The sequence below is a fragment of the Oryctolagus cuniculus genome, chromosome 20 (genome assembly GCF_051225735.1).
Source record: "Oryctolagus cuniculus isolate XC-2025 breed Fujian yellow rabbit chromosome 20, ASM5122573v1, whole genome shotgun sequence".
NCBI classification, from domain to species: Eukaryota; Metazoa; Chordata; class Mammalia; order Lagomorpha; family Leporidae; genus Oryctolagus; species Oryctolagus cuniculus.
In genome coordinates this window covers 10,015,136-10,039,311 of record NC_142886.1, presented here as the reverse complement: position 1 = coordinate 10,039,311, position 24,176 = coordinate 10,015,136, and the positions used below count along the sequence as shown (strand labels likewise).

The 24,176-nt window shown below is 57.2% G+C and overlaps 1 protein-coding gene across 2 annotated transcripts in view; it reads right to left on the bottom strand.

Annotated features, from left to right (window-relative positions):
• SPTB (spectrin beta, erythrocytic) overlaps positions 1-24,176 on the bottom strand; it is a 147,219-nt gene that overhangs the window by 12,739 nt on the left and 110,304 nt on the right. For both annotated transcript variants that reach the window (XM_051838741.3, XM_051838742.3), the window contains exons 16-32: positions 21,149-21,905; positions 20,583-20,785; positions 20,402-20,492; positions 18,973-19,119; positions 17,393-17,656; positions 16,833-17,039; positions 15,637-15,726; positions 12,098-12,376; positions 11,425-11,555; positions 10,384-10,588; positions 9,788-10,162; positions 6,708-6,952; positions 3,851-3,989; positions 2,638-2,722; positions 1,909-2,105; positions 1,569-1,612; positions 1,071-1,149 (exon numbers count right to left, since the gene is read on the bottom strand). In XM_051838741.3, coding sequence (XP_051694701.3) covers positions 1,071-1,149; positions 1,569-1,612; positions 1,909-2,105; positions 2,638-2,722; positions 3,851-3,989; positions 6,708-6,952; positions 9,788-10,162; positions 10,384-10,588; positions 11,425-11,555; positions 12,098-12,376; positions 15,637-15,726; positions 16,833-17,039; positions 17,393-17,656; positions 18,973-19,119; positions 20,402-20,492; positions 20,583-20,785; positions 21,149-21,905 — 3,538 coding nt within the window. The remainder of the gene's footprint in view (positions 1-1,070; positions 1,150-1,568; positions 1,613-1,908; positions 2,106-2,637; positions 2,723-3,850; positions 3,990-6,707; positions 6,953-9,787; positions 10,163-10,383; positions 10,589-11,424; positions 11,556-12,097; positions 12,377-15,636; positions 15,727-16,832; positions 17,040-17,392; positions 17,657-18,972; positions 19,120-20,401; positions 20,493-20,582; positions 20,786-21,148; positions 21,906-24,176) is intronic.

Sequence of the window (24,176 nt, the reverse complement as noted above, 5' to 3'; positions counted from 1 at the left end):
CCGCGGTCCTTGTAAGCCCCCGGGTCCTCCGTGCGGGGGCTGCTGCTGGGAAAAAGGGGGGCGAGACGCAGTCCACCATAGCCAGGGACTCAGCCACAGGCGGCCCTGGGAGCTTCGGAACATGCTTTGGGGAGAGAGCTTTTAGCAGCAGCCCAGCAGCGCCCTCTTCTGGGCCTGGTGGGCTGCTGCACCTTGGTTAGGCAGCTGTGTGAGGGCACCCGTGGGGTGGAGGGGCAGGCAAGCTAGCACCTGGGCCCAGGGGGCTTCCGCACAGGGTGGGCTTGCCCTGTGTGCGTTGTTGTGGGGTGGCTGAGGCTCAGGTGAGCTCCCCAGGGCTTCACAGGGGTGGGAGGCATGCAGGGGAGAGCCGTGCCAGCCACATGCTGAATTCCTGCCTGAACCTGGGTGCAGCCCCCAGGGCTACGGGCCTCAGCCTTGACAGGGGTCCTATGGGACCTGTGCCAGCCAGGCATGGGCCCCAGGCCCTGCCAGCTGACCCCAGACCTTCCTTTTCTATAAGGTGGGAGGCTGGGCAGCTGGAAGCCCTTGGAGCTCTGGCCGCTCCCTCACCCCTAAGGTCTGTTCTTGCCTTGGAACCTGCTCCACAGGCAGGTCTGGCCCTGGGAAGTGGGCAGTGCTCTGTGCAGGAGGAGGAGTCCCCACTCCATCGTGGGGCCGGTGGGTGGGCAGGACAGGCCGGAGCGTGGGCGTGCATGTGCGCGTGCAGGGCGTGCTGTGTTGAGGATGGGGTTAGAAGGCAAACAGGGATAAAGTGCGCCCCCTGGTGTGTAGAAGGTGATGTGTTTATACAAGAAAATTTATTCGACTAGATAAAACCAAACTAACCCGGGTCGTCAGTGGCCTGGAGGGACAGTGGCTTCGGGGTGGCAGGGAGGAGGGGCAGCATTCTAGAAAACCTAAGTAGAGAGGTGAACTGCTCCGAGCAAGGCCCCGGGTGGCGCCAGCTCCGGCCAGCCTCCTCCCTCCAGCCCTGGCTGGGCCTAGTAGGGGTGCGCGGGCTCTGGCAGCAGCGACTCCCAGGAACTAGACATTAGGGACAGGAAACTGACCGGGGACGTTCTCTCGGTGGCTGCACGGTGGGGCACGCGGGGCGCCTCCCCCGCCGTCTCACCTTCCTCCTCTTGAGGCCTAAGGAAGACACAGGCTCTCTTTAACCAGCAGCGTCTCTCCAAGGTTCCCGCTGGCACCCACCCGGGAGCATGCGCCCAGGGTCTCCCCGTCCAGACAGCTGGGGGAGCCTGGACAGAGCAGATCCAGGAGCCGCCCGCAGGCTAACGGGCAGAGGGAAGACAGGTGCCTCAGCGAGGGACAGGTTTCTGTGCAAAGCGGGGCACAGGCGCTGGTACCTGGTGGGAGGGGCCTCCACCCCTCCTTCCCCGAGCCAGGTCTTCCGCTCAGTACGACTCAGGGGAACAGAAGCCCCTCCGATTCCAAGCTCAGGCCCCTCTGGATTTCTCTGACAGGTGGCCCAAGTGTGAAATCTGGGCCCCTTCTCCTCCCCACCCATCCCCCTGGCCTGGCCCGCGGGGCACATGGCCAGCACTCACCCGGGCTCCTCTACGGGTTTGTCCTGGCGTTCTTTAAGCTCAAGCTGGGGGAAGAGGAGACTGGGGGTCAGAGCTGCCACATAGGGGAGCCGTGTTTTCCGAGGGCCCCCCTGGGGCATTGTCTGGAAGGCTGGTGCACCCTGGGGTCCGCTCTCCCGGGGCCATCCTTTTAGTCCTCTACGTTCACGGTCAGCATTTTCTACCCCTTATTTCCTTCCCATTCTCCCCACCTGCCCAGCCACCCAAACACCTGGCCCCTGGTCTGGTGGTCCTGAAGCCCCCCACCCACCCCATCTCCCCAGTGTGGCTGCCCAGCCTCCCAGCACCGGTCCCAGCTCACCAAGGTGGGTTTCTCCAGGGCGGCAAAGCGCTCGGCCCAGCTGCGTGTGGATTTCTCAAAGGCCTCATGCCTCCTGATGAGCTTCTCCACGCTGTCCACCGTGTGGCCGAAGTCCCGGCTGGCCAGGTAGGGCTCCTGGGCGATGAGCCACGCCTCGGCCACAGAGGCATCCCTCGAGAACTGGCACACGTCCAGCCCTGCCACGAGAAAAGCGTCAAAGCCTGGCTCGGCCCGCAGACAGGAGCTCCCCCTCCCCCTAACAGGTGTCCCCCAGTGGTCCCCAATCCCCATGCCAGGGATCAAGCAGTAGTAGTTAGGGTTAAAAACTACATTTACTAGAACAACAACAAAACATGCTGGGATGCACCTCCACGAGGACCGGTCTCTTTCTGGCCCTTGGCTGTCTTGCAGCCCTAGGGGACCAGTCCCAGGCATCTGGGCGCACAGCTCCTTTCTGCTTCAGCCTGACCCTGTACCCTGGCCACAGCCCTGCAGGGACACCAGCTGGGTGTGATGGGGGAGGCGAGGGCAGGGAGCGGCATGCTGGCTGGCAGAGGCCGTGTCCAGCCACGTGTCTGCCAGGATCTGCTGCCTGGACACCTTCAGCCCCAGAGATCTGCCGACGGGTGGTGCTGCTGGGGTCTCTCTCCAGGCTATGGTGAGGACCAAAGCCGCTGTGGGATCGTCCCCCTCTCTGCTGGTGCCTCCCGGATCCCAGGCTGTACTCACACATGTGCAGCCGCTCCCAGCGGGTCTCCCACTTCTCATTCATCTCCTTCTTCCTGGACATCACTTGCTGCAGTTTCTTGCTGATCTGTAGAGACGGAGAAAAGCCCAGGGCTGGAGAACCCCTCTCCCAGTCCAAGGCAGTGCACAGAGGATGCCTGTGCTGCTCACGGGGTCCTGGCTGCTGGTCCTGGTCCTGCTCATTTTTTTTTTTAAAGATTTATTTATTTATTTGAAAGTCAGAGTTACATGGAGAGAGGGTCAGGGAGAGGCAGAGAGATAGAGGTCTTTCATCCATTGGTTCTCTTCCCAGTTGGCTGCAATGGCTGGAACTGTGCTGATCTGAAGCCAGGAGCCAGGAGCTTTTTACGGGTCTCCCACACAAGTGCAGAGGCCCAAGGACTGGGGCCATCTTCTACTTTCCCAGGCCATAGCATTCCCAGGCCATAGCAGAGAGCTGGATTGCAAGAGGAGCAGCCAGGATTAGAACCAGTGCCCATATGGGATGCTGGCACTGCAGGTGGTGGCTTTACCTGCTATGCCACAGCGCTGGCCCCAATTTTTTTAAGATTTATTTATTCGAAGGGCAGAGTGAGAATGAGAATGAGAATGAGAATGAGAATGAGAATGAGAATGAGAGAGAGAGAGAGAGAGAGAGAGAGAGAGAATGCGCTTCCATTTGCTGGTTCACTCCTCAGATGACCACGACAGCCAGGGCTGGGCCAGATTGCAGGGGCCAGGAGCTCCATCCAGGAGCAGTGGCCCAATCACTTGGGCCATCTTTCTCTTGCTTTCCCAGAGCAGGTGGATTGGAAGTGGAGCAGCCAAGACTAGAAGTGAGGCTCCCATACGAGATGCTGGAGTCACAGGGGGCTCAACACACTGTGCCCCGACTCCGGCCCCCTCGCCTTGCAGCTGTCGGCTGTGCAGCCTGGGACGAGTTCCTGGAATTGAGGCCCCCTGCACCTCCTCTTTGCACAGGGTCACCAACTTCTCAGCAGGCCCACGTGGGGGCTGCTGGGGAGGTTCTGAGCCTGCTGTCTGCACTCAGTAGCCGGCTCCTTCAGGCGGGGAGTGGGCTCGCTCTGGCTTCGTGAATGAAAGACAAGCTCCTCAGAGAAACCACAGCCCCAGCCCCCTCCCGGAATCTGCCTGGGCGGCCAGGGGGGCCCAAGGAGGCACAGGGGCCTTGCCTCGGCCCCACTGCCCCTCTCACCTCCTCCGAGGCCTGGTGCTGCCGCTGCAGCAGGGACTCGCCGAGCTCCTGGCACGCGCTGAAGTTTTTGCTCCGGGTCTCGATCTCAGCTTTGATGCCCTGGTGGTATTTCATGAGCAGTTCCACGGAGGAGACGTCCCTGGGGGCGGGAGGGCAGGCGTGGGAGGGCCCCTCTGGCGCCAAGGCTGCCTCCCACCTGCCTCCAGGAGCCCAGCCCTGGGTCCCTCCTCTCTCTGGCCAGAGAGGGGCATCCTCGGATGCCCCCTCCCCCCACCATGTCTGCTGCTGGTCAGAGGCAGAGGCTGCAGAGACTTTAGGGAGTTCATAGAAAATGCGACTAAAAGATGTTTATTTTGGCCTGAAAAAATTCTGAAGTCTATGTCTCAAAAACCTCCAGAAAATTCATGGGAAATGTGTTCTGTGAAAACACTGTGCATAGATTTCAGATAGTTTTTGTAATGAAATAAACTTTTTATTTTAAACTTTTTTTTTTAAAACTGTATTTGAGGGGCTGGGGCTGTGGTGTAGTGGGTAAAGCTGCTGCCTGCAGCGCCGGCATCCCATATGGGTGCGGATTCAAATCCAGGCTGCTCCACTTCTGATCCAGCTCTCTGCTATGGCCTGGGAAAGCAGTGGGGAATGGCCAAGTCCTTGGGCCCCTGCACCTGCATGGGAGATCATGAAGAAGCTCCTGGCTCCTGGCTTCGGATCAGCTCAGCTCCAGCCATTGTGGCCATCTGGGGAATGAACCAGCAGATGGAAGACACTTTCTTTCTTTCTCTCTCTCTCTCTCTCTCTCTCTCTCTCTCTCTTTCTCTGCCTTTCAAATAAGTAAATCAATCTTTTAAGAAAACCTGTATTTGAGAGAGCAAGCGAATGTTCCTATTTTCTGGTTATCTTTGAAACATTTTAAAGCCTTTTTTCCATTTTATTTATAAGGCAGAGAGCAAGAGAGAAGAGGGAAACAACTTCTATCCACTGCTTTATTCCCCAAATGCCTTGTGACAGCCAGGCTAATGCCAGGAGCCTGGAACTCTACCTCATTCTCCTGTGTGGGAGGCCGGGACCTTCGTACCTGACCCATCATCTGCTGCCTCCCAGGCACACTGGCAGGGAGCTGGATCAGAAGCAGAGGCTGGACTCAATCCCAGGCACTCAGACATGGGGTGCGGGCATACTCAGGGATGGCTTGGCCTGCTGTGCCCCAAAGTCCATCTCTGCCTGGTTATCTTTTAATTCAACTTTTCCATGAACTTTTGCAAGGACCCTCAAAAATTGTGATTATATCAAATACAGCAGAATGGCACACTTTAAGTGGGTGAAGTATGTATGTGCATTGTGTCTCAACACTGATGTTAAGGATACAGACATGGGCCCTGGGACCGGCAGCCTCAGGGCGGAGGCTCGGAGATGGGCCAGCAGTCACTGCTGACCAAACAGGGGGTTGAGGGTCCTGAGCCTGCTGGGCTGGCACAGCCCCCGTGCCTGAGTCCACCTCTCATTACCAATCGGCTCCATCCTGAGCCCTGGGTTTGGTGGCCCCCACGTCCCAGGGCTAGGGGAAGAGCAAGCATCCTTGGATCTGCTCAGCTTTGGATTTGTGAGCATTGCTCCTTTTTTGCTGATGACTGTGGTCACGGCCCCCATGGGAGAGCCCGAGTGACAGACACCTTTCTCTCCTCACTCTGAGGTGGTCAGTCCTCTCAGTGGAAGCTGAGCCACTCCGACTCTGCCAAGACCCAACCTAGATGCAACTCAGGCCACGGGGTGCACCCAAGGACTCCAGTGCACTGCACACACCCTCCAGGGAAGTGCCCAGGATTCCAATGCACTGCACACGCCCTCCAGAGAAGCACCCAGGACTCCAGTGCACTGCACACACCCTCCAGGGAAGCGCCCAGGACTCCAGTGCACTGCACAACCCTCCAGGGAAGCGCCCAGGACTACAGTGCACTGCACACGCCCTCCAGGGAAGCACCCAGGATTCCAGTGCACTGCACACGCCCTCCAGGGAAGCGCCCAGGACTCCAGTGCACTGCACAGGCCCTCCAGGGAAGCACCCAGGACTCCAGTGCACTGCACAGGCCCTCCAGGGAAGCGCCCAGGATTCCAGTGCACTGCACAACCCTCCAGGGAAGCGCCCAGGATTCCAGTGCACTGCACACGCCCTCCAGGGAAGCGCCCAGGACTCCAGTGTACTGCACACGCGCTCCAGGGAAGCACCCAGGACTCCAGTGCACTGCACAGGCCCTCCAGGGAAGCGCCCAGGATTCCAGTGCACTGCACAACCCTCCAGGGAAGCGCCCAGGACTCCAGTGCACTGCACACGCCCTCCAGAGAAGCGCCCAGGATTCCAGTGCACTGTACAACCCTCCAGGGAAGCGCCCAGGACTCCAGTGCACTGCACACACCCTCCAGGGAAGCGCCCAGGACTCCAGTGCACTGCACAGGCCCTCCAGGGAAGCACCCAGGACTCCAGTGCACTGCACAGGCCCTCCAGGGAAGCACCCAGGACTCCAGTGCACTGTACACGCCCTCCAGGGAAGCGCCCAGGACTCCAGTGCACTGCACAGGCCCTCCAGGGAAGCACCCAGGACTCCAGTGCATTGCACAGGCCCTCCAGGGAAGCGCCCAGGACTCCAGTGCACTGCACACACCCTCCAGGGAAGCGCCCAGGATTCCAGTGCACTGCACAGGCCCTCCAGGGAAGCACCCAGGACTCCAGTGCATTGCACAGGCCCTCCAGGGAAGCGCCCAGGACTCCAGTGCATTGCACAGGCCCTCCAGGGAAGTGCCCAGGATTCCAGTGCACTGTACAACCCTCCAGGGAAGCGCCCAGTGTGGCGCCTGGGCTCACCTGGGCCTCTCCTGAGTCTCCATCTGCCGAATGATGCTCTCCATCCAGGAGAGGAGGTCCCGGACCATGCTGAAGAAGCGGAATTTGTCTGCCGTGTCCACCAGCTGGGTCCGGCGCCCGGTGCAGGCATCGAGCAGTGCCTGCCACGCCGCCGACACCTCCTGCTCTTTGTTCTGGATGGCATCAGCCTTCTCCCCGGCGTACGCGGTCTGCAGGCGGGTGGCCACATCCTGGAACTGCTGCACCTGCGGGCGGGGAAAACCAGGTGTCCTTCCCTGCTCCAAGGTGTCACAGACTCACGGCAGACGCCATCGAGGCTCTGCTGGGAGGTGGATCTCCAGCCTCCCACCCAGTGGGTGCTGGAGGGGAAAGACGCCTTGCTTTTTGTTTGGATTATCACCAAGAACCACGATGAAGAGAGGGAGTGTTCGGCACTGCTGTGCACCCTTTATGTTTATTAATCTTCTCTTTTAGAACCACTCCATGCAAGAAGTACTTCAAGGTCTCCTCAAGAATTTTGTGGAGGGACCAACGCGGTGATGCAGTAAGGTTAAGCCTCTGCCTGCGGCGCCAGCATCCCATAACAGTGCCAGTTGGAACCCCGGCTGCTCCACTTCTGATCCAGCTCCTGGCTAGTGGCCTGGGAAGGCAGTAGAGGATGGCCCAAGTGCTTGGACCCCTGTGCCCATGTGGGAGACTCAGAAGAGGCTCCTGGCTTTGGATCAGTCCAGCTCTTGTCATTGCAGCCACTTGGGGAGTGAACCAGCGGATGGAAGACCTTTCTCTCTGTCTCTCCCTCTCTGTAACTCAGCCTCTCAAATAAATAATCTTAATTTTTTTGTGTGTGGAAAAAAAGAAAAGCTTACTTTGGTGAAAAAAATTGAAATGCATGCATAGTGTTTTCATAAATACACATTTCCCATAAACTTCCTATAGATCCTTTGTATGCATGGATTTCAATTTTTGCACTAAAATCCTTTTTTCTTTGAGAGACAGAGAGTACTCCTATTCACTAATTCTCTACCTAAAAGCCCACAACGGCTGGAATTGGACCAGGCTGAAGCTGGGAACTGGAAGCTCCATCCATGGAACCCAACAACCTGAGCCATCTCTGCTGCCTCCGCGGGGCTGAGCTGGAGTCAGTAGTGGAGGTGGGTGTCGAACCCAGGCACTCTCATATGCACTGGGCCAAATGCCCACTCTAATTTATCTTTTTTTAACTTTTTTTTTTTTTTTTTTTTTTTTTTTTTTTTTTTTTTTTTTTTTTACAGGCAGAGTGGACAGTGAGAGAGAGAAACAGAGAAAGGTCTTCCTTTGCCGTTGGTTCACCCCCCAATGGCCACTGCAGCCAGCGCGCTGCGGCCGGTGTACCGCACTGATCCGATGGCAAGAGCCAGGTGCTTCTCCTAGTCTCCCATGGGGTGCAGGGCCCAAGCACTTGGGCCATCCTCCACTGCACTCCCTGGCCACAGCAGAGAGCTGGTCTGGAAGAGGGGCAACCGGGAAAGAATCCAGCACCCCGACCGGGACTAGAACCTGGCGTGCCAGCACCACTAGGCGGAAGATTAGCCTAGTGAGCCGTGGCGCTGGCCTAATTTATCTTTTTTTTTACTGCCTATCCAGGGAGGGGCAGTTTCAGACCTTCTTTGAGGTCCCAGGGCAATGAATGAAACCTCACTCCTGAGCCCTCAGGGGGGCCACACCTGTCTCAGGGCTCTGTCTCAGTGGGGCCACACCTGTCTCAAGTTGACAGCCACACACCATGTCCCACCTCCAGCTGGAGGTCCCTCTTCCTTGGTGTGGAAACTCTTGGTCCCACTGGGCCAGCCCAGAACTGCACAGCTGGCCCATTTCTGCTCCCTCCACTGGGAACCTGGGATCTTCCTGGCAGCAGGCACCTTGGCCCTGGCCCTGAGCTCTGGGTGACTCTAGGGACCTGCAGCGGTGCTCCGGGGCCACCCCACTGAGGGGAGAGCGGCCTACATGCATATCTTGGGGTCTTTTCATGTGAAAAGGCTGCGCTGCTTGGGGGCCAAGCAAGTGGGGACCGCAGCCCCAGCACGAGGGGCCAGGTCCTGGCTCCCCCACACCTCTGCATGTTCCTAGGCAACTCATTGTCCCTCTGTGCCTCTCTGCATCTACAAAACACAGACAGCATCAGCGGTGACCCCAGGGGGAGGCTGTAAGGACCCAGGGACTGTCTACCTTGCTGAGAATGGTACTTGGTGTTAGCCAGGTGCTATATCTAAGGGTACTTCTGAAAATTCATGATGGCATTAAAAGATAAGTGCAAAAAATTTTTTGCAAGCAAGCCACACATACAGGAGTCTTCAGAAAGGTGATGAAAAATGCCTGTTAGGCAAAAATGATGCATGGATTTCAACACTCTGCTGCACCAAAATAAAGCTGCCTTTTAATTCCCCTTTTCAGGAATTTCTTGAGGTACCCTCGTACGTGTTACCTAATAATCCCACATGGCTATAGAAGCAGCATTGTCAGGTCATCTTATGCACGGGATTTTTGTGAGGGTTCAGAGAACTACTTCCGAAGCTAAAGAATGCCTGGAAGTCAGACTCCCTGACCTGAGCTGTTGGCTCTTGAAAGAGGTGAAATCAGGGGCCGGCGCTGTGGCACACTGGGTTAACGCCCTGGCCTGAAGCACCAGCATCTCATGTGGGCAGCCGGTTCAAGACCAGGCTGCTCCACTTCCGATCCAGCTCTCTGCTGTGGCCTGGGAAAGCAGTGGAAGATGGCCCGAGTCCTTGGGCCCCTGCACCCACGTGGGAAGAAGCTCCAGGCTCCTGGCTTTGGATAGGCAGAGCTCCAGCCATTGCAGCCATTTGGGGGAGTGAACCAGCGGATGGAAGATATCTCTCTCTCTCTCTCTCTCTCTCTGTAACTCTTTCAAATTAATAAGTAAATCTTTAAATAAAAATAAAAAAGAAAGAGGTGAAATCTCCCGGTACGCAGATTTCTGCAGATTTCCCTTCTAGGAACCAGAAGAGCCCTGACAACCCGCTGGGGGCCTCCAGGAAGGTGGCTGTGGAGAAGGCAGGCACTGGGGGCAGGGGCACAGGTACCTGCACGCCCAGCAGGTGCAGCTCCCGCTCGAAGGCCGTGTGCACCCGGTGGAAGGACTCGGCCGAGCTGGCGTCCAGCCCCACGTCCGCAGGCAGCTCGCGGTGCTTCTCATTGATGAGGCCCAGGATCTCGGTGCCCGTGTAGAAGTAGCGGTGCAGATCGTGGGAGGCAGCCAGCAGCTGCATGCGTGTGTCGATCAGCTCCAGCAGGTCCGCCCACATCTCGTTGAGCCCGTCCTTCCACTCGGCGATGGTGGCTGCCTCGCTGTGGCCCGCGTCAATGAGCCGCTCGATGATGGCATTCACGTTGTCCACCCGCTCCTGCCCGATCATCCCCGTCTCCCGGGCGAAGTCCCGGAACTTGTCCCGGAGCAGCTGCAGGTGGGGTGGGCACACAGGCACTGAGTCGGGTGCTCAGGGACAGGGGGATGTCATCGTGCCCCCTCCCACTGCAGCCACTGCCACCACCCAGAGTGCAAGGGTGGACTCTGGGTGACTCTAGGGACCTGCAGAGATGCACGTGTTGTGTGGCACGCTGGTGGCCGGGGCTACCCCGTCGGCGGGAGGCACAGGCAGTGGGAGCCGCAGCTACTCACAGTGACGTGGTCAAAGTCTTGCCCCATTTCGGGAGACGACGCCACCTGCTCCTTCTCCGCTATCCACTGCTCCAGGTCATCGGCCTCCCTCTTCAGCTGGAACAGGTGGTACATGTTCTCCAGCTTGCGCTTGCGTTCCTCCGCCATGTCCTTTAGCCCCGCGTAATGCTTGTCCACCTGGCCCTGCAGCCTGATGATCTGCTCCCTGCAATTCAAGCCCACAGGGCCTCAGAGCCCACCCATCAAGGACCCAGTTTCTCCCCCAGCCCGGTGCCAAGGATGGGGGAGAAAGGACAGTGGCCAGGGAAGAGGCGGGGGGGGGGGAGGAACCCTCAGGTCAGGGTGTCTCAGGGGACCACAGCACTGGTCTTGGAGGTCCATCTGGGAGTAGCACCTCCCAGTGCCTGTTGCCCTGGGCAGCTCCAGGTTTGACAAGTGCAAAGGGGGACCTTCTCCGCTCACCTCCAGAGGTGGCTGGTGGAGCCGCACTGCCCAGGGGACCCTGCTTAGCTCTTAGGGAAGAGTGGGCATTAGGGGTTCAGTGCTTGGAACCCCCTGGGAGATTTTTGGGGGCTGCTGCAGATCTCACGGCAGTGGATGCATTAAAGGCAGGACTGTGACTGAGGGTGGTCTGGGGAGTCTGGCTCAGTGGGCTCCCATGTGTGCAGCACACGCACAACTCAGCAGTTCTAATGGGTGTAGGCTTCCCCCTCTCACTTCCATATAATGACTTTGCTGAGTCACTGTGAGGTCCTGAAGAACCTTCCAGATCACACGGGAAAGTACAATTGGTCCTCAGCATCTCACAGCATCATCTGACTCTGCAAAATTCTAAGGCTCTCGGTTGCCCCAAGACGGTGGTGTTGCCATTCTGTTCTCTGAGCTTTTGGCAGAAGGGCCCCCAGTGGGCCCCTGTGAAGTTACACCAATGCATACAGTGGAACTGGGTTTTCCCAAACCTCTTATTTTGGGATACGGGCTGGTGGAGGCCCCTGGCCAGAGGCCCACATCCTGCCAAGTTGCCCCAGGAGACACACGCACCCCTCAGGGTGGCCTGCAGACAGCAGGCTCTGGGCCCGGCCAGCCAGCTGCTTGATGTTCCGCCCATATTCCTCCACAGCGCGCTGCTGCCTCAAGTGTCGCTTAAGCATTACAATGGCGCCTTCTTCATCCTAGGGGGCAGTAGGCGGGCGTCAGGGCCAGCGTCCAGCCTGGCCGTGCTCCCTCCCTTGGCAACTGACAGCCCAGCTCTTGGGGGAGACCCACACCTGTTCCCTTCCCTCTACTCTGCTTCCCCAGTAATGTCTGCACCCCACTTTCTTCTCTGGGCTTCCCCCAGTCTTAGCTGATTCATGCCCTTCCATCTAGGCCCATGTCCATTCCTCTGGTCCCTATGTCACTCCAGCTTCGAGAGAGCCTTGTCCCCTCCCACAGCCGTTCCCTGGTACAGAATCTCTGCCCAAGGCAGTGAAGGAGCCCCGGGTCAGAGCGCCCCGCATCTGGCAGGTGCAGCCCATGGCACAGTGCATGCACTGAGTAGATGCTCTCAGGGAGGGGCCATCCTGAAAGGGAGGCACCCAGGAGAAGGGTGACTTGGGGGGCTCCTGGAGCATCCACCTCCCTGCACACACACCATACTTCCAAGGCTCCCCCTGACTGCCCGCCCAGCTCCGTCTCTCTCAGTACCCTGGACAGCAGCCCCTGTTGCGCACACCTCGGGGGTCTCATCGGAGATGACGTAGAGCTCCTGCTCGCTGATCCAGGCCTCGGCCTCGCCCGCGTCCAGGTAGTACTGCTGCGCCTCGTGGGCGTCGCGCAGGCGCTGCAGCCGCCCTGCCGCCGCCTGCTGGAGCGTGTCCCAGGAGCCCTGCAAGTGGCCCAGGCGCTCCTCGATGTCCCCACACTCGATCTCCGCGACCTCCACCAGCTGGCGCCCGCGCTGCAGCACGTCCTCGATGCGTGGCGTGTGGCCCAGGATCTCATTCTGCAGCGTCTGTGGCCGGGAGGGAGGGCTCAGGGGCAGGGCCTTCCCACCAACACTGGGGAGGCCATGTCTGCTGCGGCAGGGTCAGGTCTGACACCCTCAGCAACCCCCAACCTCCCTGCTGGAGCAAAGAGGATGACGGTGACAGAACTGCTGACGCTCAGTGTCCCCTAAAGGCCCATGTGTCAGGGCTGGGGCCCTGATGTCTCATGTTAATGGCGCTAGTGGGGACGGGGCTTTGGGGAAATGATGGCATTGGGTTGGGTTGCTCCGGTGGAGGCCCCATGATTGAGTCCTGGTGACTGCATGAGAGGCAGCAGGCTCTCCCCCTGGCCACACGGTAACCTGTGCCATGGTGGTGCTCTGCAGCAAGAATACCACTGCGGGGGTGGACCAATGTCTCCATCCCCTCCCCACCCCGATCTTGGGCCATGAACTTCCAGGACCATGAGCTAGACTAAGGCTCTTTCCTTCATGAGTGGTCTGTGTCAGGTATCTCATTACAGAAATGCAAAGCCGACTGGTGCAGGACCTGCCTGAGCCAAGCCGAGGAGGCTGGCATCCGGCAGTGAGGTGAGGCCCTGGGGGTGAGAGGCAGGGCTGCTGCCCGACCCTGGAGGCGGGGCTCTGGACTGTTCCCACTCTATCAGACACACTTCTCAGGTGCCTGTGTTGAGCAAGGGAAGGCAATTCTGAAATTCCGGTGTCTTCTTTCAGCAGCTTTGGCTCCACATAAAAGGCTGGCGGACAGCTGCCCCTTGTTTCAAGTGCTGGGTCTTGTTTGTCCTCATTTTTATTTCTCATGTCTTTTGTGAACTGTGTATTGCTTCCTGGTTGAGCCTTGGGTCACCAAAATGGCCTCCCCCTCCCACCCTGGTTAGGGGCTCATCATCTATATGTGTTAATCGCTCCCTGCGACCCAGAGGGCAAGGCTAGTGGCTTCTCACACACGGGCTCTTGGGCTCTGCAAACCTTGTTTCCTCCTGTCCTACAACTTCCCCATGGTCTTTAGAACTTTCCAGAAATCAGTCCACATAGGCAGTGCCGAGATGGTCGGCCTTTAAAACATACGCGAAATAGTGACACCCACAAGTCACAAACACTGTGGTGCTTTGTACCCAGAATCTCAGTTTTGGCATTTTCCATGGTCTCTGCAAGCCATGTGGTCAGCTCTGCTGGCCTCTTAGCTTTCTCTGAAAGCGTAGGTACCCTAGAAAGGCACTTCTCTCTCTTTTTAAACAACTGTGTTCTATGTCTCCTGTGCAGGGTGCTTATCCATGGTGCCTTCCTCTGTGTCTCCATTCATTCAAAAGAGATTTACTAACATCTCGTCTGTGTGCCAGACCCTGTTCTAGGTACCAGGGACAGTACGGAAACAAGATCAACAAAACACCTGTCTTCCTAAAGTCTGCAGTCTGGTAGAGGAACCAGATGGCAACCATGTAAATAAATGAGTAACCGGAGGCGGCGCCTCCCTTGTGGGAAGGAGAATGGCCCCTGAGCTGCAGGAAGCCCTCTCCGAGATGACATTCAGGAGACGTGGACAGTGAGCGGGAAGTGACCACACAGAGATCTGGGGAGGAGAGTTCTTGGCAAGTGGGTGGAGCAAGTGCAAAGGCCCTGGGGTGGACGTGAGCCTGGCATTCTGAAGACCAGAGAGAAGGCCAGAAGAGCTGGGGTTCTGTGACAGAAGACCAAAGTGATGCAGCATGCGGTGTGGAGGCGGCAGCGGCTCTTAACCCTGCTCGCACGTCAAATCCGGGAAGACAGATCCGCTTCGGGGTCTACTTGCAGAGATCCTCATAAATTCACTTGAGGTGGGACCTTGGCATTACATACAGTCTCTGCAAGGGTGGCCACGTTCTCCTGAGAGGTTGTCCTTTGCTTCCTGGCTAAGGGAACTCCCAGCCACGGTGGTTGAAAGCCTTTGGCCGGCCAGACAGAATCCAGGTCTCTAGTGCTGAACCTCTCGCTGGCTCATCTTACAGCTGAGGTCCTCCAGACACGGCCTCTGACCAGCCCCTTCATGGAAGAGAAAGCTGTGGTGCCCGCTGAGCCCAGCTCTCTCTCACCGTCCAGCGGTGGCCCCAGTGTGTGGCTGCTGGGACCTCTGGGAATTCTGTCCACTGGAAGCACTGGGCTCCAGGACACTTTGGAGAAAATCTCTCTGATTGGAACAGGGTGCCTCAAACAGTTTGTGGAAAATGGAATTCAAAGGGAAGTTTATCAGGGGCCAAAAAAGAGTTGAAATCCATGTATGCCAGGGGCCTTCAAAACAGGTCATGGCAAGCGCGTATTATGAAAAAAACAGGCATACCAGGCATGGATTCCAACAATTTTTTTTTTTTTTGCACCAAAATAAACTTACCCCTTAATTCCAACTTCCACAGTGTTCTGATCACCTCTGGGCACAGAGTTGCTGGGCCTCAAAGGTTTGGGCCTGTGAGCCAATGTCAGTGGCAGTTCTTTTGTGGGGGAAAGAAATTGGTCTGCCTTCTGTAATGTCCATGTGGTCCCCGGGGACATGGTGCTTGTCCCCCGCGATCTAAGTTTCTGGGCTCTCCTAGCTGGCCTAGGGAACTGACAAGGCAGGAGGAGGAAAGGGTCTGGGGCCCTGGGGCCAGTGGCATGAAGCCGCTGTGTCCACACCCAGCTGGCTTCTGGGGAGGAATTCAGGTTCCCTCTGCAGGGCTGACACCGAGGTGAGCATCTGTCTACGCCCAGGACGCTAACCAGGGCCACGGACGAAGAGAGAGCCAAACAGCGGCTGCACGTCTGCTCCCAGGGCTCAGAGGCTGGGCCGAGGGGCATCCTAGTAGGGTTTGAGTCCCACAGACACCCTCACGTGTCCAGAGATAACTGGGACAAGGACCCTACGTGTGCCGAGCTCAGACCGAGAAGGGGAAGGCCGTGCTAAAGGGAGACAAGCCAGGAGTGAGGGGCCTCCCACCGGGGATGCCGCCACATGCAGAACTCTGAAAGCACCGTGAGTGCCAGGCGAGGGCCTCCACGGAGTCCGAGGGGTCCACAAATCCCTGAGCGTCGGGTTCCTCCCTGCTGTGTGGTCTTCTGGAAACTCCTTCTGCGATCACCAGAGCCTGCTCTTCCTGCCGTGAAGCTACTCATGCAGCGTGAGACCCCGAAGCTACCATCGGCAATGGTCACGCACCAGTGTTGGCGGGGCGGGCCTCCCGCTGCCACCCACGCTGAGCCAGGCAGCGGCAGGGAGGGAGCCAGGGGTGGGGCTGGGGAGCTGAGACTGGACTCACCTGGTTCTTCTTGATGAACAGCTGCACGGTTTGCAGGTTAGTGCCATAGTCGGCTGACTGGGCCAGAGGCAGCCTCTCCTCCACCCAGAGCTGCAGGGACAAGGAGGCAGGGGTGAGCTGATGGCAGTCCTACTCACAGTTCCCCAAGTTTTCACTGTGCCCTAGAAAGAGCTGTCCTGATAGCACATTAAGTCCTTTATTTATTTATTTTTGACAGGCAGAGTGGACAGTGAGAGAGAGAGAGACAGAGAGAAAGGTCTTCCTTTGCCATTGGTTCACCCTCCAATGGCCACCACGCTACGGCCGGCGCACCGCACTGATCCGAAGCCAGGAGCCAGGTGCTTCTCCTGGTCTCCCATGGGGTACAGGGCCCAAGTACTTGGGCCATCCTCCACTGCACTCCCAGGCCACAGCAGAGAGCTGGCCTGGAAGAGGGGCAACAGGGACAGAATCTGGTGCCCCGACCAGGACTAGAACCCAGTGTGCCGGCGCTGCAAGGTGGAGGATTAGCCTATTGAGCCGCGGCGCCAGCCAAGTCCTTTATTTTAAAATATTTATTTTAAAGGCAGAGTGAGAGAGAGAGAGAAAGGGACAGATACAAAGACATCTGTCATCCCTGGTTCATTTTCCAAATGGCTGCAACAGTCAGGGCTGGACCAGGCTGAAACCAGGGTCCTGGAGCTCCATCCAAGTCACCCACATGGGTGGCAGGGGCCCAGGTACTTGGGCCATCTTCCACCTGCTTCCCGGATACATCAGCAGGAGGCTGGACTGGAAGTGGAGCAGCCAGGACTTGAACCAGTGCTCTGATAGAGGATGCTGGCATTGCAGGCAGCAGCTTAACTTGCTGTACCACAGTGTCTGCCATTGTCCTATCGGGGATTTGTCCCCATTTTATAGATGAGGATATTTTGATACTTTGAACTAAGGTTCCAAATAACCTGCCCCTGGCGGGAAAGTCGGCACCTGTCAACTGTCAGAACCAGCAAGTGGAAGGGGCGTTAGCCAGTCAACAAGCCCGGCTTTGCTTTTCTACTTAATGCAATCATTAAGCAATCCCATGAGATAAGGGGACTGGGGGGGGGGGGACCAGCCACCAGCTGCCAAGAATTGCCCTGGACAGCAGCCAGCTACCCTGCTGGCAGCTGGCGGCTCAGCCCCCAGGGGTGGGAGGGGAGAGGCTGGGGCCCACGTACCGTCTCATCCTCTAAGTCCCTGCTGATCTGCAGCTTCGCTCTGGACGATTCCAGCTGCTTCTTTCTCCGCCCCAGGGGTTCCAGGAGGTCCAGAAACCGCTTCTCGATGCTCAAGTCTGCCTCCCCCGCCTCCTCTCCCAGCGCAGGCCCCTCGGCAAACAGCTCCCCCAGCTCCTCCTTGCGCATGTTCACTTGGTCCTCCACCCGCTGAGACACAAGGGTCGGCATCAGTAGTGGCCTTGGCACCTGGGCAGCCTTTCCCTGCTGTTCATGTGTCAGGCCCCCTCCCCGCCACCAAGGCCTAGGTGAAGCTCAGGCTCCTTGGAGGAGTCTCCCCAGATGCCCTTGTCCATCATTCCCTCCTCTTAGTGCACCCTTTAATCAACCCATCCCCATCCCCGTCCTGTGCACTGTACCGGGGGAGGGACGGCTTATGAGCCCAGAGTCAGCTCTGCATGACCCAGCTAAGAGGAACACAGGCATACTTACTTTAAGGTTTTAGGTTTGCACCCACAACCCCTCCTATCCTAACATGCCGAGTCCACCACCGGCTCACATGCCTTCAGCTTAGCCAACATCCGGTTGACACTGGTCAGGTCCTTGCCCGGGTCGTCGGACCGCAGCTGCTCCTCCATGGCGTTGATCCACTTGTTGAGGTCGGCGTGCGTCTGCAGGCGCAGATCAGAGCTCCGGGCAGCCGACAGCAGTTGAGTCTTCTCCTTGGTGGTGGCCTGCAGCTTGTCCCAGAGCTGGTGCAACTCTTGCAGCCTCTGGGACACCAGAGGTGTGAACTGGGGCTTCTCTTCCATTAACTGTCTTCCTTCCTGGGGGTGGGAGGGGGTGGGAAGAGAGCTCAACCTCTGGGGCCTCAGTGGGCTCAGCCTGCAAGGAGCTCCCTGCTAGGTGGTCAGGAGGGTGAAGAAGAGCTGGGTGTGTGTGTGTGTGTGGGGGGGTGATATTTGCAGAGGAGGCAGGGCAGCGAGAGCAGTACTGGGCAAATGACTCAGGGAGACTTAGCAGCATCTGTTCTGGTGCAGTGCTTGTGGGAGCCTCCCTGTGAGTCCAGCCCTCTCTTGATCTTCTTCCCACAGGCTCACTGTGCACTGTGCACTCACCTGAGGGGATCTATCTTCCTTAACTGGTTTTCACCTGAATAAAGGTACCAGGCAACTGGGAAAAATGGAACTAAAAGATCAGTTTATTTTGATGCAAAAAAACCCATCAAAAACCATGCATAGCTTTTTTTCAAATACCCATATTCTGTGAACTTTCTGAAGTTGTATACATGGATTTTGGAACCAAAATAAACTTAGGTTTCAGTTCCACTTTTCCTGAAAGTTGTTGAAGCCCCTGGTTTGTTTTTCTGTTTGTTTCGGTGGGTGCAGTGTGATGTGAGTCAGGTCTGGGAATGTAGACTGACCGATCAGAGCCCGTGTTCCGTGGAGTGCTCATAATTGCCAAGCCCGCTTCTCAGTCCTTGCGTGGTTCTAGGTACTTACTGCTCGCTGCCCCGCTGGGTACGCTATCAGCACTGTCACCCTCGCATCCCAGGTGAAGAAATGGAGCCAGCAGTGAAGGGGTCCAGCTCCGGAGCGGCATCTTTTACCCACTAGGTGGCCTGGCCTCGTGCGGACTCCAGGCCTGCTTCCACGTGGATGGCCATGGCCAGGGCAAGCGGGTGTGATTCCCAGATCTAGCCCCTGCCACACTGACCTGCACAATGGGAAAGCCCAGCACAGAGGGGTCCCCCGGTTCCCCACCTCTGAGGGTATGAGTGACCACTCTCTGGCAGTTTTGCTCATGGAAATGGTCAGGGCTCAAGGCACCCCACGGACACTCTGACCAGCTCATGCATTTCTTGTGTCCCAGGTGGGACAGGGTTAGAGACATGGCAAGGATGATGGGAGACAGAGAGTACTGTTGTCCTGGCCCTTGCTGGGGAGCCCTGGACTGTCCACAGGCGCAAGTGACCAGCCTTAAGAAGGCCGCTTCAGGAGCTCTGGAGGGCTAGCTACTATGCAGAAAGTTGCTTCGCTGACATGGTCCCTCAGGCTGCAGGGCCACGTCTGGTCCCTGGGTGAAGCCCCCACGGACAAGCAGCCTGGGCAGAGCCCCCGTGCCACCCACACGCCTCACTCACAGCGTCGATGTTGTCCAGCCACCCCTGGTGGGAAGTCAGCTCCGCCACAAAGGCCTGGTGCTTCAGCCATTTGTTGTGGAGGTTGCGGGCTTCGTCGTAGGAGACATCCTGGGACGTCAGCAGCTTGTCATTGATCCAGAGAGTGAGCTGCGGGCAGAAAGCGTGAGTCCAGTCACCTCTGCATGCGGCTCTCTGGCTGGGCAGGACCTACTGGCCCAGCCTGACTGCAGAAGGCAGCCAATGGGAGGACGGGAACTGATCTCGCACGGAAGAGAACTAGCCCCATGGATCCAAGCAACTGAACCCACGCCATGTCAGGGCTGGAACGTGTGCAGTGTGGGGCCAGGGGTGACTTCTCCTTGCTCCATGCTGTAGAAGTGAGGGCAGGGCATGGTGTACTGCATGGATTCAACAAGTGTTTACTGAGTGGATGGAGAAACCCATTGGCAGGAGGGTGAGAAACTGTTAATAAACACAGAGAAAATATTAGTTGAGGAAGAAGCCAAAGGCAGATCCTATAATTAAAGAGGAGAGGACTGTGATGAGGCCCCAATGTTTCCAAGGCATCCTGGCCCCAACCCAAGCCTGGTTCGTGCCAGTGCCGAGGTGGATGAAAACAGAGCTGGGCTGTGGGGAAGGGGGTATGAAGTCGCAGCGAGAAGGAAGTCAGGGGATGCTTGGCCCCACGCGGGAGGCACTGCCCAGGGAGGGACGCTGGCCCCAGGAGGCGAGCAGGTGTGCTGAGCCAGCAGCTCTCCAGCCGGGAGGCTTGCTTAAATACTGCTTCCTCTCACTCCTTAAGGCTGTGATTCATCCGCGCGCAAGTCAGGCCCAGGAGTCTGCCCTGGGTGGGGCCAGGTCCAGCTCCTTAATGGACAAGGCCACTGCAAAATCAAGACGCCTAGAAGTAGATGAATTTCAAGACGGGCCTTAAGCCGACGGCGATAGTCTGCTGGGTCCAGGGCACTGCAGAGCCCAGGGCGCTGTGTGTATGAACACATGGGACGGACGCCCCTCTAACCAGGGCCAGCTCGAACCAGGGCCCGAAGAGACTCTAATTCAGAGGGACTGCAAAAGGCTCATGGAAAACAGAATTAAAAGATACGTTTATTTGAGTGCAAAAAAACTACTTGACATCCAGGCTGTTTTTCATAGGATGCCTTTCCCTCTCATACCAGTGAATTTTTTTTTTCTTGCACTCAAACCTTAATTCCATTTTCCATGAGCTTCTTGATGCACCCGGGTAGAGAGCGTCCTCAGACCACTTTCTGAGAAACTCAGACTCACATGTGAAATGCTGACTTTTCAGATTTGCAGAAAAAAATAAAAAACTCATGAAACCGAAGATTCCAGCACGCGGCCCCCACTCAGGGAATGCCCTGGGCTTCCCGCCCCGCCAGGAGGAAGCCTCGCGCGGCCGCCCACCCACCTCCTTGCAGTTCTGGAGGAAGTTCTGGAGCTCCAGGTTGTCTCTGAGCAGAACCGAGGCCTCCTGAGCCTTCTCGTCATTCTTCCTGTGCCTGGATGGGGAGCCGGAGACGGAGTTACAGCAGGCCAGGCTTACCGTCCGTCTGCAACGCCCTCAGCCCCGGCCTGGGGATGGGAGGTACCTCTCCTCGATCTGCTGCACCTTCTCCTTGATCTTGTCCGAGTACAGGTTCCCCTGGTCCACCAGGCTGTTCCCAGAGTGCACAGGACTCAAGACTTTATCCCGGTTGTTCTCCATGGACAGCAGGAAATCCTCAAACTTCCGGATGCCGGCCTCTGCTGCTTCCAGGGAGTCAGGGGGCTCCAGGTGAGCCAAGACGTATTCCTGTTAAGTAAAGGGTTCAGATGAGGCATGAGGGCCAGCCGAGGCGGCGGCGAGGACACCTGCAAAGTGCTCCAGGGTCAACAGTGCCCTCTGGAGTTGTGGGAGGAAGAGGTGCTACTCCCCAGACCTCGCCCCTCACCCAGGGTGGGCCGGGCACAGCCTGGCAAGAGCCACGTGCAACGGTGACCACTCCTCTAGCCTCTAGCTGGTCCAAGAACCAGACAAAGCTTGGAACACATGGCTGGAAAAGGCACAGTTGGTGGCTAGAGGGAGTCTGGTCGCTGTGCAGATGTTTGCAGACTTGTCACTAGGGCTGCTGCCGCCCCAAGAGAGCCCTGTCCCCAGCCCCGAGGGCCTCCCTACCTGGTTGCTGAGGATGGCTTCAGCCTGCTTGGCGTCTTTCTGGAACTCCTGGAAGCCGAGGCACTGGGCAAGGGAGTGGCCGCGTCTCTCCCACATCTGGTGCAGGGCGTCCCAGCCAGCGTCCAGGCCCTCCAGCCGCTGGCCCAGAAGCAGGTACTCTGGGTCTGTCTGACCTTGGGTCACCTTCTCGCCAGAGGCCTTGACCTGCTGGAAGCTCTCGTGGTGCCCATCGATGTCGCTCTTCATGGCCTGGTGGTGCTGTAGGAGCTGCTCCGCCTCCGGAAGGGACTCGGGCATGTCCTCGGAGGCCACGGCCTTCTGGGCCATGGACAGCCAGGCCTGGAAGTCATCCAGATCCCGCAGGAAGGCCTGCAGCTGGCTGGCCTCCCCCAGCGAGGCCTCCTGGCCCTGCAGGGCTCGCTGCAGGCCCTGCCACAGCTCCTCCACATACTCCTGCCGCCTGCCAATGTCCTCCTTCAGCTCGGGGTGCGACTCCATCAGCCGCTGCGACTCACGCTCCAGGGCGCCCACCCGGGCCTGGATGGCGGCCACGTCGCGCTCCAGCCCCGACAGCTTCCGCTGGATGGCGATGACGCCTGCCAGGTCCCGCCCCAGGTCCTTGGTGGACTCCACCACCTTCGTCTTGTCCATGATCCACTTGCTGGTCTCCTCACAGTCCACGCAGTAGTTGTGCACACGGAGGGCGGAGTCCACTGCCTCCCGCCGCTCGGACACCATGCTCTGGAACGCCTGCCACCTGCAGCCCGCGGGGGGGAGACAGAGACCCCCTGTTCCTTAACTCTCCCACGAGTCTTCCCCCAACAAACCTTAAAGGCTGAAAGATAAATGATCAACTTAACAAAGGATGGGTGAGCAAGTGTGCCCAAGTTCAAGGTGGACTCAGAGGCAGCTGTCAATCTGCTTTCTCTCGGTAGGGGGCAAGCCGGAGCAAAGGCCCAGAGAGCTGGTGGGTTTCAGGCCAACATGGACCGTCCTCCACTTAGCACAATTTCACCGAGGAGTTTCCCGTTTTATAAAAGCAGTACACGCTCAGTGCAAACTTTACTTTGGAGATTGGATTTGGATCTTTTCCCTGGCTAGTGACAGGTTACACAATCCTTCTTATTATTCTTTTTAAAAAAGATTTCTTTACTTGAAAGGCAGAGTTGAGAGAGAAAGAGGGAGAGACAGAGAGAGAAGATCTTCTATCCGCTGGTTCACTCCCTAATGGCTGCAATCAGAGCTGGGCTGATTCAAAGCCGGGAGCCAGGAACTTCTTCTGGGTCTCCCTTGTGGGTGTAGAAGCCTAAGAACTTGGACCGTCTTCCACTGCTTTCCCAGGTGCATTAGCAGGGAGCTGAATCTGAAGTGGAGCAGCCGGGACTTGAACAGGTACCCTTAAGGGGTGTTGGCACTGCAGGTGGTGGCCTTACCCACTATGCAATGCTGCTAGCTCTGATCCTTTTTTGCAGTGCCAGGCAGCAGCAGTGAAGACGCTCCCAGTGAGCTGCCCAGTCATGCAGGGAACAGCTGACAGGTGCTGTGTCATGTGGCTGAACACGATGTTCAGTGGGTTAGCCATGTTCCAGGCATTTTCCGCTTATGATATTTTCAATTTATGATGGGTTTATTGGGATATATGAATGGCGGGGTTATCTGCACATACACTCCAGGACCTAGGGTAACCATGCAAATATCCAAGGCTTCATTCCAAGTACCCCAGGACCTGAAAAAATAAATCACCTTAGGTCTAAAACAAGAGCCCTGGGGCTGGCGTTGTGGTGTAGTGGGTTAAGCTACTATCTGCAATGCCAGCATCCCATATGGATGCCGGTTCAAGACCAAGCTGCTCCATTTCCAATCCAGCTCCCTACTAATGCACCTGGGAAAGCAGCAGATGGCCCAAGTGCTTGGGCCCCTGTACCCATGTGGGGGACCTGGAAGGAGCTCCTGGGTCCTGGGTCCTGGCTCCTGGCTTCAGCATGACCCAACCCTGGCCATTGTGGCCATTTGGGGAGTAAAATAGAGGATGGAAGATCTTTCTCTTTCTGTCTCTTCTACCTCTTTCTGTAACTCTGCCTTTCAAAAAATAAAATCTTAAAAAAATGAAAATAAATAAGAGAGATCTGGTAAAAAGGAGGAGGAGGAGGAAGAAGAAGCTAGGATTCTAATTAAAATGGGCCCCACGATTCCAGCCTTCAGGTGCAGCGTTGCCATGGTGCAGGTGTCCTGGGGCTGGGGTTGGTCTGCAGCACACAATAAGCATCTTTTATTAAAGGTTGCCCATCATTCAGGCAAGACCACGAGGGACACCTCCGCTGGACCCAGGTACCCATTCTGCCACACTGGAATACGCAAAGCACACAAGAAGGGGCTGAAGGGGCTGGTGCTGTGGCACAGTGGGTTAATCCTCCACCTGTAGTGCCAGCATCCCATATGGGTGCCAGTTCTAGTCCCATATGCTCCTCTTCCGATCCAGCTCTCTGCTACAGCCTGGGAAAGCAGTAGAAGATGACCCAAGCAATTGGGCCCCTGCAACTGCATGGGAGACCTGGAAGAAGCTCGTGGCTCCTGGCTTCAGATCAGCCCAGCTCCAGCCATGTGGCCCTTTGGGGAGTGAACCAGCAGATGGAAGACCTTGCTCTCTGTCTCTCACTCTCAGGTCTGTAACTCTACCTCTCAAAAATAAATAAATAAAATCTCAAAAAAAAAAAAAAAAAAAGAGGGTGCTGAATGCTCATTTCTTTGTTGAATCCATCTTTCTGGAATACCTGTGAGGGTCTAAGGCATTGTGTTAGAATTTGGGAGAGTGAAGACTTAACCTGACCTTGCCCTATGGAGTGTATGATTTAGAGAGATACTAAGTTCTCAAGATAACTATAGGATAAAGGACCAGGTCCATGGCACACACAGGCAGCGAGAAGGGAGGGAGCCGTAAGGAACCATGGGGGAGGCAGCAGGTTCATGGAGGTCATCTGGGCTACACCTCAATGAGCTGACCTCCAGTGCCCACACTGCTGTGATCTCT